This window comes from Camelus ferus, chromosome 19 (genome assembly GCF_009834535.1).
Source record: "Camelus ferus isolate YT-003-E chromosome 19, BCGSAC_Cfer_1.0, whole genome shotgun sequence".
Lineage (NCBI taxonomy): Eukaryota > Metazoa > Chordata > Mammalia > Artiodactyla > Camelidae > Camelus > Camelus ferus.
The window spans coordinates 43,055,378-43,069,431 of NC_045714.1; the positions used below are offsets into that span (position 1 = coordinate 43,055,378).

General features: G+C 49.4%; 1 protein-coding gene across 1 annotated transcript in view; it reads right to left on the reverse strand.

Annotated features, from left to right (window-relative positions):
• Nucleotides 1-14,054, reverse strand: part of LOC102512389 (protein tyrosine phosphatase receptor type T) — a 338,884-nt gene that overhangs the window by 21,509 nt on the left and 303,321 nt on the right. Inside the window, exon 23 of the mRNA XM_032462324.1 lies at nucleotides 11,566-11,697. Coding sequence (XP_032318215.1) covers nucleotides 11,566-11,697 — 132 coding nt within the window. The remainder of the gene's footprint in view (nucleotides 1-11,565; nucleotides 11,698-14,054) is intronic.

Consider the following 14,054-nt stretch of genomic DNA (forward strand, 5'->3'; position numbering starts at 1 on the left):
GGAAGAAAGGCACCCTCACACTGGGACACCCCCGCTCCAGCCGGGAGGTCAGCGGGGACAGAAGTGGAGCTTCCGAGGCTAGGAGGAGAAAGTGACAACTGCTTGAAAGACAGAACTAAGGGGAACTGCCACGAAGGGTCCCTGGGATCCCCAGCACTAGACTCAAGCCAGCAGGAATGAGCCGGGATGGGCTGTGATTGGGGAGGAGCCCAGAGGGCTGAGGCCCACTGCACAGAGGCAGCCTTAGGGGACTGGAGGGTAGTGTGAGCTCCAGCTGGCAGTGTGTGCAGAACAGAACAGCCTGGGACCCCCATAAAAAAAGCACCCTGTTGGTGTGTGGGGGTGGGGGCACAATGCAGCCACACCCCAGGTGCTTTCTCCGCTCGGCTCCCTTGTTGGTGTGTTCTCGGGAGAGAGAGGTGGGGCTCGGTCACAGTCATCACTGCTGCACGGAGGCAGGGCTGAAGGCTGAATCCATACCCCGTGGCCCTGCAACTGAGATTTGCTTACAGCCCCAGGCAGAGACGGCGGATTTGCTCTCTCTGGACCCTTTGTGGACCCTTGCCTCTGGGACAAATGGGCAGTGAGCGGAGATCGGACTCACAGCGGTGGCAAGTATGGGTATTTACAGCAGGCCACCGTCCTGTACTGTGTGCGGAGGCAGGGCTGGGGTCTGTGCCAACCCTGTGGCACACCACAGATTCAGGTGTGTGACTGCATGCTTGCTACGGTGGGTCCCAGCACCTGCCATTGGTGGATCTGCACTGGTGGTTCCTGGGGCTCAGAGCAGGTGGCTGACATTCCTGCAGCTAGGGCGGGGACAAAGGCACCATCAACAGAGTACTTTGTAAGCCCGCATAACAAGTGACAGACAGCACCACAGAGGGCCCCTCCCAGGGGACATCTCCTGTCTACTCTTCTTCCCAGCTGAAGTGCTCCAACCCTACTTCCTACACACCAGAGCTCAGAAACGGGTCTAGAAGCCTCTATTCTAGCAACAGGGGAGCAGACTAGGCCCTTGTCAAGGCTGTGACAACTACAGAACAAAAAAGGAGGCCCAGGTCAACAACCGCCACCAGGGCAGGCTCTGAGCACCACGACACCAACCACACTGCCAATCAAAGGGACACAGCCAACACTCACAGAAGAAAGATGCAGCAGCCATCCATACTAAGAACAGCCCTCGCAACAAAACTATCAGATGCAGTCTACACAGGAATGCTTCCTAAATAAAAACAAACAAACAAAAAACAAAACAGCCCTTCAAGCCAAAGTAGATAACTGACATTCCTAAATCCACAGAGCCAGAGAAATGTAAGTAAAATGAAGAAGTAGAGGAACTACTCCCAATTAAAAGAACAAGAGAATTCCCCTGAAAGAATGATCAATGAAATAGACCTCAACAGTCTACTAGATCATGACTTCAAAAAGGGGGTGATCAATGCAATGAGGGAACTAAAAGAGACTATCAACAGAGCACAGAGAATATTTTAAAAAAGGAAATTGAAACTATAAAGAGCCAATTAAAAACAGAAAACTCAGTTGCTAAGATAAGAGCTGAGCTAAAGGCAGTCAAAAGCAGACTACATAATGCACAGGAACGAATAAGTGACTTAGAAGATAGGATAACAGCAGTCAGAACAACAGACAGAGAAGTAAATAAAAACCAATGAAAGCAATATAAGGGGTTCAATGCAATCCCTATCAAAATATCAATCATATTTTTCACAGAACTAGAACAAACAATTGTTAAATTTGTATGCAAACATAAAAGACCCTGAATAGCCAAAATAAACTTGAGAAAGAACAGTGCTAAAGGAATCATGTTCACTGACTTCACACTATATAACAAAGCTACAGTAATGAAAACAGTATGGCACTGGCACAAAAACAGATGCATAGATCAAGGGAACAGGATAGAGAGTGCAGAAATAAACCCAAGCACTTATGGTCAATTCATCTATGACAAAGGAGGCAAGAATATACAATGGAGAAAAGAAAGTCTCTTCAATAAAAGTTGCTGGGGAAAATGGACAGCTATATGTAAAATAATGAAATTAGAGCATTCTCCAACACCATATACAAAAATATATTCAAAATGGATGAAAGACTTAAATGTAAGACTAGATACTATACAACTGCTAAGGAAAACATAGGCAGAACACTCCGATATAAATCACAGCTATTTTTTGGGGTCCATCTCCTAAAGTAAAGGAAATAAAATAAAAAAATAAATGAGACCTAATTAAAATTAAAAGTTTATACACAGCAAAGGAAACCATAAACAAAATGAAAAGACAACCTATGGAATGGGAGAAAATATTTACAAATGATATGACCAGTAAGGGATAATATACAACATGTATAAACAGCTCATAAAACTCAACATAAAAAAAAAAAACCCAAGTAAAAATGGGCAGAATAACTAACTAGACATTTTCCAAAGGGGAAATGCAGATGGCCAACAGGCACGTGAGAAAATGCCCAACATCGCTAATCATCAGGGAAATGCGATTCAAAACCACAATGAGATATCATTTCATACCTGTCAGAATGGCTAACATCAAAAAACACAAATAACAAATATTGGCAAGGCTGTGGAGAAAAGGGAACCCTTGTACATTGTTGGTGGAAATGTAACTATATGCAGCACTGTGGAAAACAGTACAGAGGTTTCTCAAAAAACTTAAGAGAACTACCACATGACCCAGCAATTCCACTCTTGGGTATATATCCAAAAAAAATCAAAGACACTAATTCAAAAAGATACATGCATTCTAATGTACATAGCAGCATTATTTACAATTTCCAAGCTATGGAAGCAACCTAAGTGTCCATCAACAGATGAATGGATAAAGATGTGGTATATCTACACAATGGAATACTACTCAGCCATAAAAAGTACAAAATGTTGCCATTTGCAACAACATGGATGGACTTGGGGGGCATTATGCTAAGTGAAATGAGTCTCAGATGGAGAAAGATAAATACTGTATGATGCCGCTTATACGAGAGAACAAACTGGTGGTTATCAGTTGGGAGAGGTGTGGAGGGACAGCAGGGGTGGGGGAAGGGGAGGTACAAATCACTGGGTGTAAAACAGGCTACAGGATACACTGTACAACAAGGGGACTACAGCCAATGTTTTGTAAAAACGGTAAATGGAAAGTAACCTCTAAAATTGTACGAAGTTTTTAAGAATTATAAGTTTAAAAAAGGAAAACAGTTTATAGATATTTTGGGGAAAGGTGTTTATCTTAAGGCCCTAGAAATAGGGGGTTCAAGGAAGCCTGCTTGGCTCTCTAAAACCAAGAGGATCCAGCTGACCTGGGGCCACAGGTACATTCAGTGCAACTTTGTTATTCTCCTTAGATGGGAAACTTGGGAGGTAGATGTCTCCGAGGTAGATTCCAAATCTTTAGCCTACAGCCCAGCCTCCTCCTAGCTTATAGCCTAGTGCTCCCCTCCTCCTCCTTTTGGTACCCATCCGTCTAGGAGGGGTGGTGCTGCCTGCAGGAGGGGGGCCTCGCCACTGCAGATGTGCAGGGCAGGGCTGATGACCACACCTGGGGGGGGGGGGTTGGGAGCCAAGGCAGCTGGTGCAGCTGCTGATTTAGACATGGCCATGCTTCCCCCAGAAAAGCAGAGGGGCTTTTGCTGTTTATTGTCAGAACAAGTTAAACCAAGCGGCAGTCACGAAGCTTGTATGGACAGCCCCGGAACAGCTGCCACGCATTATTCCACCTCGTGATCTCCATGGCTGTTTGAGCCACGGAAAGATGTCCTTTGGGGGTGCACGCTCGCACGTGAAACATAACAAACACAAAGGTCGCCTCCCTGTTACACATCATTTTCTTGCTGATGGAATCAGAAAGCTTGTTAGTCGCTGAAATAAACATGCTCTGATGAGTTAAATGAAAACTAGCATCTGGGCCTATTTTTGGGATAAACAATTCTAAAGTGTATTTCAGTGCACCTCAGTGATGCCTTTTGTTAATGAAAAAATACTTTGATACAATGGAAAAGCCAGGTAATCCAGCTTGCAGAAATTAAGGGCTCTACTTGTCAAGGTCCCTGTGATCCTTCGGCGGGGCTGGGGAAATCAATCCCAGGCCACCTAAAGATGGAGCGAACTAGTATTTTTAAGAGAAAAATATGTCACCTGAACTGGCTTTAAAATTCGGATCAGTGATGATAAAATTTCTTTAAATAGATTCCACAAAGAGCCCAAAATATCTAATTGGCTCCAACACTGTGGCCAGGTAAGGAAGACAGACTCGGGGCAAATCAGAGGGTGTGAAGCAGGGGAGAGAGAGAGAAAGGCACGTGGACCATAATCGCAGCACATTCGCCCGTCTCTCCCCCACTCACCCTCTCCACTGCCCCACGGAGTGAGTAATGCAATCACACGGAGTGGGTGGACACGCACTCTTCTGACAGGTGCGTCAGTTTGTTTCCAGGAAGGAAGGATGGGAGTTTAGGAAAACATCTAAGGAGGAGAGTAGTGTGGGTGGAAGGCAAAGGCTCAGGACAGGTTTTGGAAAAAGGTAACAAAGAGCCGAATTACGCAGCTTAAGAACAGAACAACATTTGGGGAAGGGGCGGGTGAGCTGAGGAGGGAGGAGTGGGAGCAAAGGTGGAGGGAGGGAGGAGGCAGTTTGGGCAGCCGGTGGGGGAAGATGTGCCGCCAGGTGTGAGGAGGCGAGGTGGGGCTTAAGGACGAGGGTGTGTGATGATCAGCCTTCAGTCGTGGGCACTGCTGAGATATGAACCCGACTAAAGCCTGAGCTGGAACTCGAGGTGACCATGAACCCAGGACTCCTCTGGAATTCCCAGAAACCTTGTGGGTGGACAGTGGACTTTCCCACAGGAAGGGGAACAGGAAACAGAGCCCATTTTATTGAAATCTTCAAAGATAGAGTGAACTTGGCTGACATCTGAGTTACATGAATTTTGTAGGAGATAACACTAAGACTTGGACAAGATAAGAAATTGGCTTAAGGCAACACAGCAAGTACGTGGCAAGGCCAGAACCTGAACTCGGGTCTCTCGACCCCAGACTTGTTACTCTACTGCTCCAGTCGCGGTAGAGACAGAAACAGCCCCTTGCAAAGGCCAGACCTGAGGCTTGCGGAGACACAGACGTGGGCGTTCCGCGTGTGCTGCTAGCATGTTAGGCTATGTTTTCACAGCCGAGATAAAAATGGGGATATCAATGCTTGCTATTTGTCTCACAGGCACAATGACAGGAAAGGACATCTCTGAAATACCACCTCCGCTTTTTTCCTGCGAGGATGACAAGCTTGCCTCTCTCACGCCCAGGAGCTCTGTGGGAACACATCGTTCTCGGCCCCCACCCCCTCCCCCTTCCACCTGGTTTTGCACCACCTGAACTCTCAGACTTTCCGGGGCCTCTTATCTATTTAAAACTAAGAAACATTCCTTCCTGCTCTGTATTCCCAGGTACCAGCAAGCCGGTGCTTATCAGGCACAGGGGCCCTGGAAACCCTGTCGTTTGAAAGGTGGTGAAATTCTTCGCCATCCCTGTCGGGGGGGTCCTGGGCCGCGGGACTGGAGAAATCCTGCCTGGGCCTCAGCTTCCTGACCTGCAAGATGAGAGGAAGTGGACCCGGGGCAGATCAGTGGTTTCCAAAGTGAGGTCCATAAGGTGGCAGGAGAAAGCCAGTGAGGTGTCTTCTAAGTTTTTAAAAGCCACAGGGGACCGCACTGTTGTCCTGGAGTGAAGGACACTGAGTCTCTGCCTTAGAGCACTTCATTGTCTTAGCTCTGTGTACGGCCTCCAGATCAGAAATTCATCGAGGCAGTTATGTTTACGGAAGAGAGACAAGAAAACAAGTTATTATATTAATAAATACAGTTTGGGAAATAAAAGCTTTCAAAGTAGTGAGTCTGTGGAGGGAAGACATGGAGAACACTGAAGGGTGTTTGGAGAACACTAAATTTATAAAATCTTAAAATCTAAAAATCTTAAGAAAAGATTTAAGCAGGGTAAAGTGTACTCCTTAGAATTAGTGACAAGTAAAACACTGAGATGCTCAGGGGATACTCCGAGCAGAGCCAATACAATAAGCGAGCAGAACATGTGAGGAGTGCTAAGCCCTGGCACTTGCCGTCTGGGGACAACAGAAGTGAGGCTGGGTCTCCCTGACCTGGAACCTGACACCAGGCCAGTGAGAGCATGTGCTGGGCGCAATCTGCTGGTTCCTCCAGAGCCACCCACAGTGCTTGGGGCAGTGTGACATGCTACCTAGACACTGGTCCCCTGTCCCTTCTGCTTCCTGGTCACCTTCTCCCTGCAACTTGAGGGACCTGGTGAGAAGGTTCCAGCTGAAGATATTTCCATTCTCTCTGACACCCAAGACAGTCCGGCTATTACATCACCAGAATGCCTGCACCAGGGGGACCAGGGATTTTTTTGTGCCTCTTTTGTCCTTTGCTGTGTCTAGGTTTGTGCCTGGCACATGCAGCTTCTCAAGAAATGTATGCTGATGAATGCATGGCTGAATGCAGCCTAGGAAGCGTACTCCTTGACCTTTAAAAGGACCCCCCCCCCCCCTGCCCCAGCTCAGCAAGCCTCCTGCAGTTGGCAAGGTAGCCATCTGCCTTCTCCTGGGCTCTCCCTCTTGACTACTGATGGACACTGATTCAGACGTGGATCTCTCCAGCTCAAGTCACTTTTCCAATACCCCAGGCTGATTCTGGATTTTCCCCAGGATTCGGTCTCCCACTCTGCACGGGGGCTCTGACCCCCACACCTCCAGGTCTGAATTTCTGTCTTTGTTTTGCTGTCTGATTTAGTTTCCTGCTGCTGCTTAACACACTTGCACAAACGTAGTGGCTTAAAATGACACAAATTTATTATCTGGAGGTTAGAAATCTGAAAGGAGTCTTACGGGGTTAAAATCAAAGTGTTAGCTGAGCTGTGTTCCTTTCCGGAGTCTCTAGGGGAGAAGCTGTTCCTCCTTGTCTTTTCCAGTTTTAGAAGCTGCCAGCATTCCTTAACTTGTGGCCGTATCACTCCAATTTCTGCTTCCATTGTCACACGATCTGTCCCTAATCATCCTTTCTCCCTCTAAGAAGGACCCTAATAGCAGGCCCACCTGCATAACCCAGGACAATCTACGTATCTCAAGATCCTTAACTTCATCACATCTGCACAGTCCCTTTTACCGTGTAAGATAACACATTCACAGATTTACAACATAGGGATTAGCATGTGGACATCTTTGTGTGGGGGCAAGATTCTGCCCACCACCTGGTCCTACCTCACAGCTGGCATAGAGCATTTCCTGAGCTTTCTAGACAGTATGGTAGGTGTGGCATGACCATGACAGGGGCTTCTTTCTGGTGTCTGTGCCCCATGGCCTCTGGTCTAACCACAGAGCCCACAAAGATGGGAGCGATCCTGTCAATGCTACTGGGTATGACTGAAAAGGTTCTTTCCAACGTGCCCATCGGAAACCACAACGTCATTTGCTGAATGTTGTGGTTCTAGGATTTTTGCCTCACTAATCTGACCACAGGCCTCTGGAGTCCCAAGGAGATAAAAAAAGAAAAAAAACTCTAAGGTCGAATGTTGTCGCTTTGAGAGCCTTTATTCTGAGCCCCCACTGCTCTTAATTATCTTTGAAAATCAGCCTCTGCGGAGAACAGAAGCATCCCTGTGGGTGGGTGGGGATGGCTGAGTGAGGGACGTCCTACAGGGTTCTGAGCAGAGGCGGGCAGATTTGCGTGGCAGTGCAAGGAAATGAAGCACTTGGAGAGCTCTCATCCTCTCCACAGCCTTATTTTGCTGCAACTTACAGGTAGTCACAACATAAGCCCTTATGGTTGGTCCCCCGTCAAACCACAGGACGTGGCATTGGTCCTCTTGGGAGCAAGCTAACAACACTCGGGACCTATGGCAGAGTGGTCTGTGTTGCTGGACTGGCTGAAGCTGTGGGCTGGCTTGGCATCGGCACGCTGGCAGACAAATGCTGATGCCACTTCAAAGAACCTCCCCTCCAGGTGCCGAGGGCAGCTTTTCTGATGCTCATGCTGTGTCATTGTTTATTTTCGCAAGGCGCCCAGCTGTTGTGGTGGTGATATTTATACCAATAAGTGCTTTATTCATCTGCTGATTTCAGGGGATGCTTGCCAGCCGCATATGGCAGCCAACCTCGGGGCACTTCTGAGGCTGATGTTTCTGCATTTAGAGAATCAGCTCTCAAAGCCGGCACCAACATCTGGGGCCGAAAGGTCTTCATTCACCCAAGACCCACCCTTGCCAGTGACCTTGACCCTTGCTTCTTTCTACATCCCAAAGTGAGATTCTTTGAAACGCCTCCTCTGTGCCTGGGCTCTGGTTTTGCAGAAAGGGATGCTGGGGAAAGGGCTCTGCTTCACTCATGGGCTCACAGAGCAGAGTTCACTGTTTCACTTTTTCAAGCAAAGGAATAGGGTGGTGATGTGTTCTGACTTTGGAACTCCGCAGGGGCTTTGTTTGATGGGAATCTGTTAAACGTCATGTTATCTCAGATTCCAGCTGTCCATTGTTCAGGTCCTAAACCTTACAGTCATTCTTGACTCCTTGTTCTCTCACATTCCCTATTCAATCTGGCAGGATATTTTGTTGGGTCTTCCTTCAGGATATACCCAGATTCCACCCCACTGCTACCACCCAGGCTCAAGCCACCATCACCCGTCATCTGGATTGTTGCAGGAGCCTCCTCTCTTTTCTCTCTGTTCCCACTCTTAGCAACAATCCTTCCCTTTCCTGCACCAACAGTCTATTCTCAACACAGTAGCCGGAAGGATGCTTTGAAAAAAAAGTCAAATTACTTTCTCGAGTCATTCCTCTGTTCAAGACCTGTCAGTGGCTCCCCATTTCTCTCAGAGTAAAACCAAGTTCTTCCTATGACCCCCCCCCCCCCCCACCAAGGCCCTCCATGACCTGGCCCTGCTGTGTCTCTGTCACTTTCTGCTGCTGTTCCCACACTCGCTCTGCCCCAGTCGCAAGGGCCTCCGGCTGTTCCTCCACCATAAATCCTCGGTGCAGGTTGGGCCCCTGCCTGGGGTGCTCTTCCCTGAGACGTCACATGGCTCATTCTTGCCCCTCCTCCAAATCTGTGCTCATATATGACCTCAGCGAAGCCCACCTTCGTCACTGAATTACAGGTACGTCCAGTGCCCCAAACCAGCCTTTCATCTTCATTATCCTACCCTCTTATTTTTCTTTCTCCATATACTAGTCACCTTTACCATAGAATTAAGTACGTTATGGAGTGTTTGCTGTTTATTGTCTCCCCTGCTTTAGGATAGAAGTTGCACAAGAGATGAGAATTTTCTGTTTCGCTTTCTCTGGTTAACTGGTGCGTTCCCAAGCACCTAGAATAGCTTCTGGCAGATAGCAGCTACCCAACAAACGTGGACTGAATGAATGAACGGAATTTCTCCTGAACGACTCGAACATACACACCCCAGATTGCATTACATTTCATTCTCTGCTACGGCTGACCCTTGAACTTGGGTCTGAACTGCATGGGTCCACTTATATGAGGATTTTTGTCAACAGTAAATAACACAGCGCTGCACGATCTGCATATATGGAAGAGCCGTGAATATGGGGGAACCATGGGTACAGAGGAGCTGCGTACATGGAGGGCTGACTACACGTTATAAGCCAATTCTTGAGTGCACGGATGATCGGCGCCCCTAACTCTTGGCACTGTTCAGATGTTGTCATCTGCTCCTCTCCTTGCCTTCCCAAACTTCCTGCTGCCCCATCTTGTCCAGTCACATCCTGGATGCCTGACGGCCCACAGCAGAACCCCTGTCACCATCCATGACTTCATCTCATTCACCTCCCACATCCAACATCTCCCTAAACCTGTGGACCTCAACTCTGGAAATGTCTTCCCACTGAACCCCAATTCTCCTGCCTCCTGGCCCCCTCCTCAGTTCAGATCACCTGCTTTACCTTCTGCACGTTTGCAACCATCTCCTCCCCAGACTCCTGGCTTCCAGGATTTTCCTCCAGCCTGTCCCCCTCACTGGTCCCCTGACCCAGTTTTCTAACAGGAGTTCTGGCTCTACTGCACGACCACTTCAACTCTTCAGTGTCCCCCTCCCCGCAGAGCGCATCCTTTCTACCCGTGCTCCTAGGAACAGCAGGGGTTCCACAAAAGTGCCCAGAGTGGCTGCCTCTCCAGGGAGGGGCACCCGGCAGAGCCAAAAGACCAGTGTGGGTGGAGCTCCTGACCCCACCCCTTGCTTCAGCACAAGCAGCTCTTAATCGTACCTGTTTCAAAGGCTAGGCCTGCATGAAAGCTTTTATTCGCAGAAAGGATTCTGCTGCTTACAGAATAAGTCTGATACCATGCTGCAGGCCAAGACCCCTTAGCCCGCACGGGCAGCCCTCTGCAAGTTGGCCCTGCTGTTTTCCAGCATCACCACCCTCTTCTCCTGACATACCGCAAGCCCCAGGCGCACTGTCACCGAGGCTGCTCTGCAGACAAGCCTCCTCACTGAGCCGCCAACCGCGCCGTCCCCCTGCTTGGAGGGACTTTCCCAGTGACATCACCCCCTACACGCCAAACCTCTGCCGCTGCCTTCAAGGCCAAAGTCACCTTCCCTTTGAAGTCCTCCCTCACCCTCCGGGCAGAATTAATTGCTCCCTGTTCGCAGCCAGTGCAGCACTTCATTGCTGACCTCTGTTACTGTGTCCCCACCTGGTGTGGGGACAATGCAGCAAGACTGTGAGCTCCTGGAGTGCTGAGATGACAGCTCAGATCCATTTTTCTCCTTCCACACGAGGCCTGCCCGAGGCCAGTCCTCACACAGTAGTACGCTGAGTTACTCTGAGTTTCCTTCAAGACAGTGATAGGACTGCTCTCCAAAACTCTAAAGGGCCCCCATCATCCCCTCCACCCAGGAAGGCTGCCCTGCCATGGGGGTGTGAGCCCCAGAAGCTGTCCCATGACACGTGTCCTGTGTCCCGAGTATGTGGATGTGCTGTGGCACGTGATGCCTGGAGCTGGCAGACGCAGGGGAGCTAAGGCCTGAAGCCTGCTGGGGCACGAGGGACACCTGTGACAAAGCCAGGTCTTGATGGGGTCATCGGTGGGCAAAGGGTCCAAGGTTCAAACCCCAAGCTCTGTCAGTCAGGCTGCACCCCAGAGCAGGAAGGGTGGGTGAGCGTGGCCAGACAGCAGGATATTCTGCAGGGTGGAGATGCTCAAAGCTGGGGGAGGCAGCCTTCTCTGTGAGCTCTGCATGATTTGGAGCAAGATCATAACCAGTGCCTGGGGAATGGAGCAACAGAGTCAGGCCCTGGACAGTGGTCGGGGTGGCTGGACAAGGCCCATAGTCAGAAGGAGTCACTGCTGGAATTTGGACAGCCTGGGAGTGGTAGGGCCTGGCAGGAGACTCTCCACCCAGCCTCTGTTGAATGTGTTCACTTGGTGCTCACAGTTGGAGGCAGCACTGTGCTGGTCCCTCCAACTCCTGGGCACGCTGCCCTAAGGCACACCTGAGCACCCAGGGCCATGGCCGGGCTCCTCCTACCTGGGTGCTGTCCAGCTCGTTCAGCATCACCACGGATGAGCAGTTGTAGTCAAACACCAGCCTCCAGAAGTCTGCCACGGTGCTGGGTAGAGGGTGTTGCGTGACCACGAAGGCAGCGGGCTGCTTGTGGCTCTGACAAAAGGACAAAGGCTTTGTGAAATACACACCCATCAGGGATGTTCTGATGAGGGGCAGGCTCATATGGCTGCCCGAGGCCCCTGAGCCTGCCAAACAGATGACACAAAGCACCAGCCCGTTCTTATCTCTGGGAGCCCTGGTGGCAAAGGGGACCTTCTCGTAATGAACTCATTCTCCTCCAAAGACATTTCATTAGGAAAGTGTCATTCGCATGGGGATTATCCAAATAAATTATTTATCTCCTGGAGCTCAGCAAATAATCATCATTGCAATATGAAATGAAAGATTTCTGGACACAGATTTGCTGCTCTGCTGGCCAAGGCACCTCCTGGGATATAAGGGGTATCATGTGTCCCTGTGGCCATAAGGCTGGAGGAGGAGTCAGCTCAGCCTGAGCCAGAGAGCCTCTTGAAGGGGCTTATATAGCCAGAGGCTCACTCCTACCTGAAGGCTGGAATGAGGGCTGAGCTGGCCTGGCAGACACTGGGCACTGTGTCCTGTGAGCCAACAGTGCAGTGAAGGTGCCCAGGTCAGGCAGAGTCAGGCAGATCTGCGTTCAAACCCAGCTTTGCCAGTTGTAATGCTATATAAGTCACCCATCCATCCATCCATCCATCCAAACAACCATTCATTCAAGCACATTTCTAGAGTGATTTTTTTTCAGTGCTGACATTGGCAAGTTATTAGATCTCTCCAAATCTCAGGTTCTTCAACTGGAAGATGGGATTCACAACTCTGAAGGGACAGCCATGGGGCAGACTGAATAAGATTTTCACGTGAAAAGACCAGCAAGCAAGAACCCAGCTGTGAGTCTGCTACCAGGGCAGGGACACCCCTGACGTGGTTCTTCATTCTCGGCACTAGCAACGTGCCTGGCACACTAGATGCCCAGGACAGGTCCAGCAAACAACCGAATACGTTCAGCCCCGTGTTACAGGTGGAGAACTGAGACAGAGAGAAAATGGCCTGTGTGAGTCTGCGTTACATTGGAAGCTTTGATCGAGTCCTGTTTATTACAGTACCCTGTGAGCAGGTGTTTGGAAAGACTGGGGAGCATTTCTGCTTCATTAAAGGTTTGTAAAAGCTGAGAAATAACCCATGTTCTCCATAGGCTTTCTTGAGGGATGGTTCCTGTGGGAGTCACAGCTGTTTTCAGTGGGGTCACAGGTCAGCATAAGGTTGAGGGGAGGGAAGGGGCTGGCCCTTTCCAGCCAAGTGAAGTCTCTGGCGAGAGACTCTGCCAAAAAGATAACCTAGAGCACCCGCCCATTGTTCTGTTATCTCTGGTGCCCTGGTGGCAAAGAAAATGCCTTGAAACTGTGGATGCCACAGATGCACTAGGGGGTCTTGTCTTCTAAGGGTCTTCACTTGCCAGTGGAATAGTCAGAGGAAGAATCTGGGAGAACAGAAAGAGTTTCCCCAAAAGCCAAACTCCAGCTGCAGACAGCGGGTCTGCAGACATCTCCAAACATGGAAAAGAATCTAAGCGTTAAGTGTCGAAAGACTTGGGGTTCGCACCCTGGCTCCACCCTTTCCGAGCTAGTTGACCTGGAAATAGTCATGAAAATTTTCTGACCTTCAGTACCTCATCTGAAGAATGGGAATAATTGCACCCAAACGCAGAACGAGACAGTGTAAGTCTGGGGTCTGACATGCTGCCCAGCACTCAGTGAATGTGAGTTTTCTTCCCTTTCTCCCTGTCTCGGTGATAAATGCTCTATTAGGCCAGCACGCCTGACAAAGCCTTATCTGAAAATATGTTCGAGATCCGTGCTCCTGCTGGGTTTCAGAGATCAGCCGGCAATCCATTTCATGGATAACATCATCCTTTACCAGGGGAAACATTAAAAATTAACCCAGAGGACTTCATATTTTTCTGCTAGAAGCAAAGCTGCCATGGTTACCAGATAATGCACAGACCAAGCTGGAATACAGATAAGGACTTTTTTTTGTAAGAAAGGCAAAGACCCCAGTGGTGGCTCAGAGAAATGCCCTGTGGACAAAGAGAATACAGTCAGCACCAGAGCTTGGCAGAGGGCATCTGACTCCAGGCAGCATCTAACCTACTAAGTAGAGGCCAGGAGCACGTTTGATCCTTGCTTGGATGAAAAAGGCATGGACTAGGGGTTGGTACAAGTGGGAGACAAAGCTTGGGAGGAACTTGAAAGCGTGGGTGCACCCCCAGACCTCACCTCTCTCCACACATACACAGGTGCGTGCACATATGCACACAAAGGCACATACGTGTAACGTGGAAGACTCCACGTTAAAGCCACAGGTCTTCCCTCCACATCCAGATATTTGGTCTGACCAGGACAAGACTCCCTGCTTCCCGAACCAGAGCCAGGGTT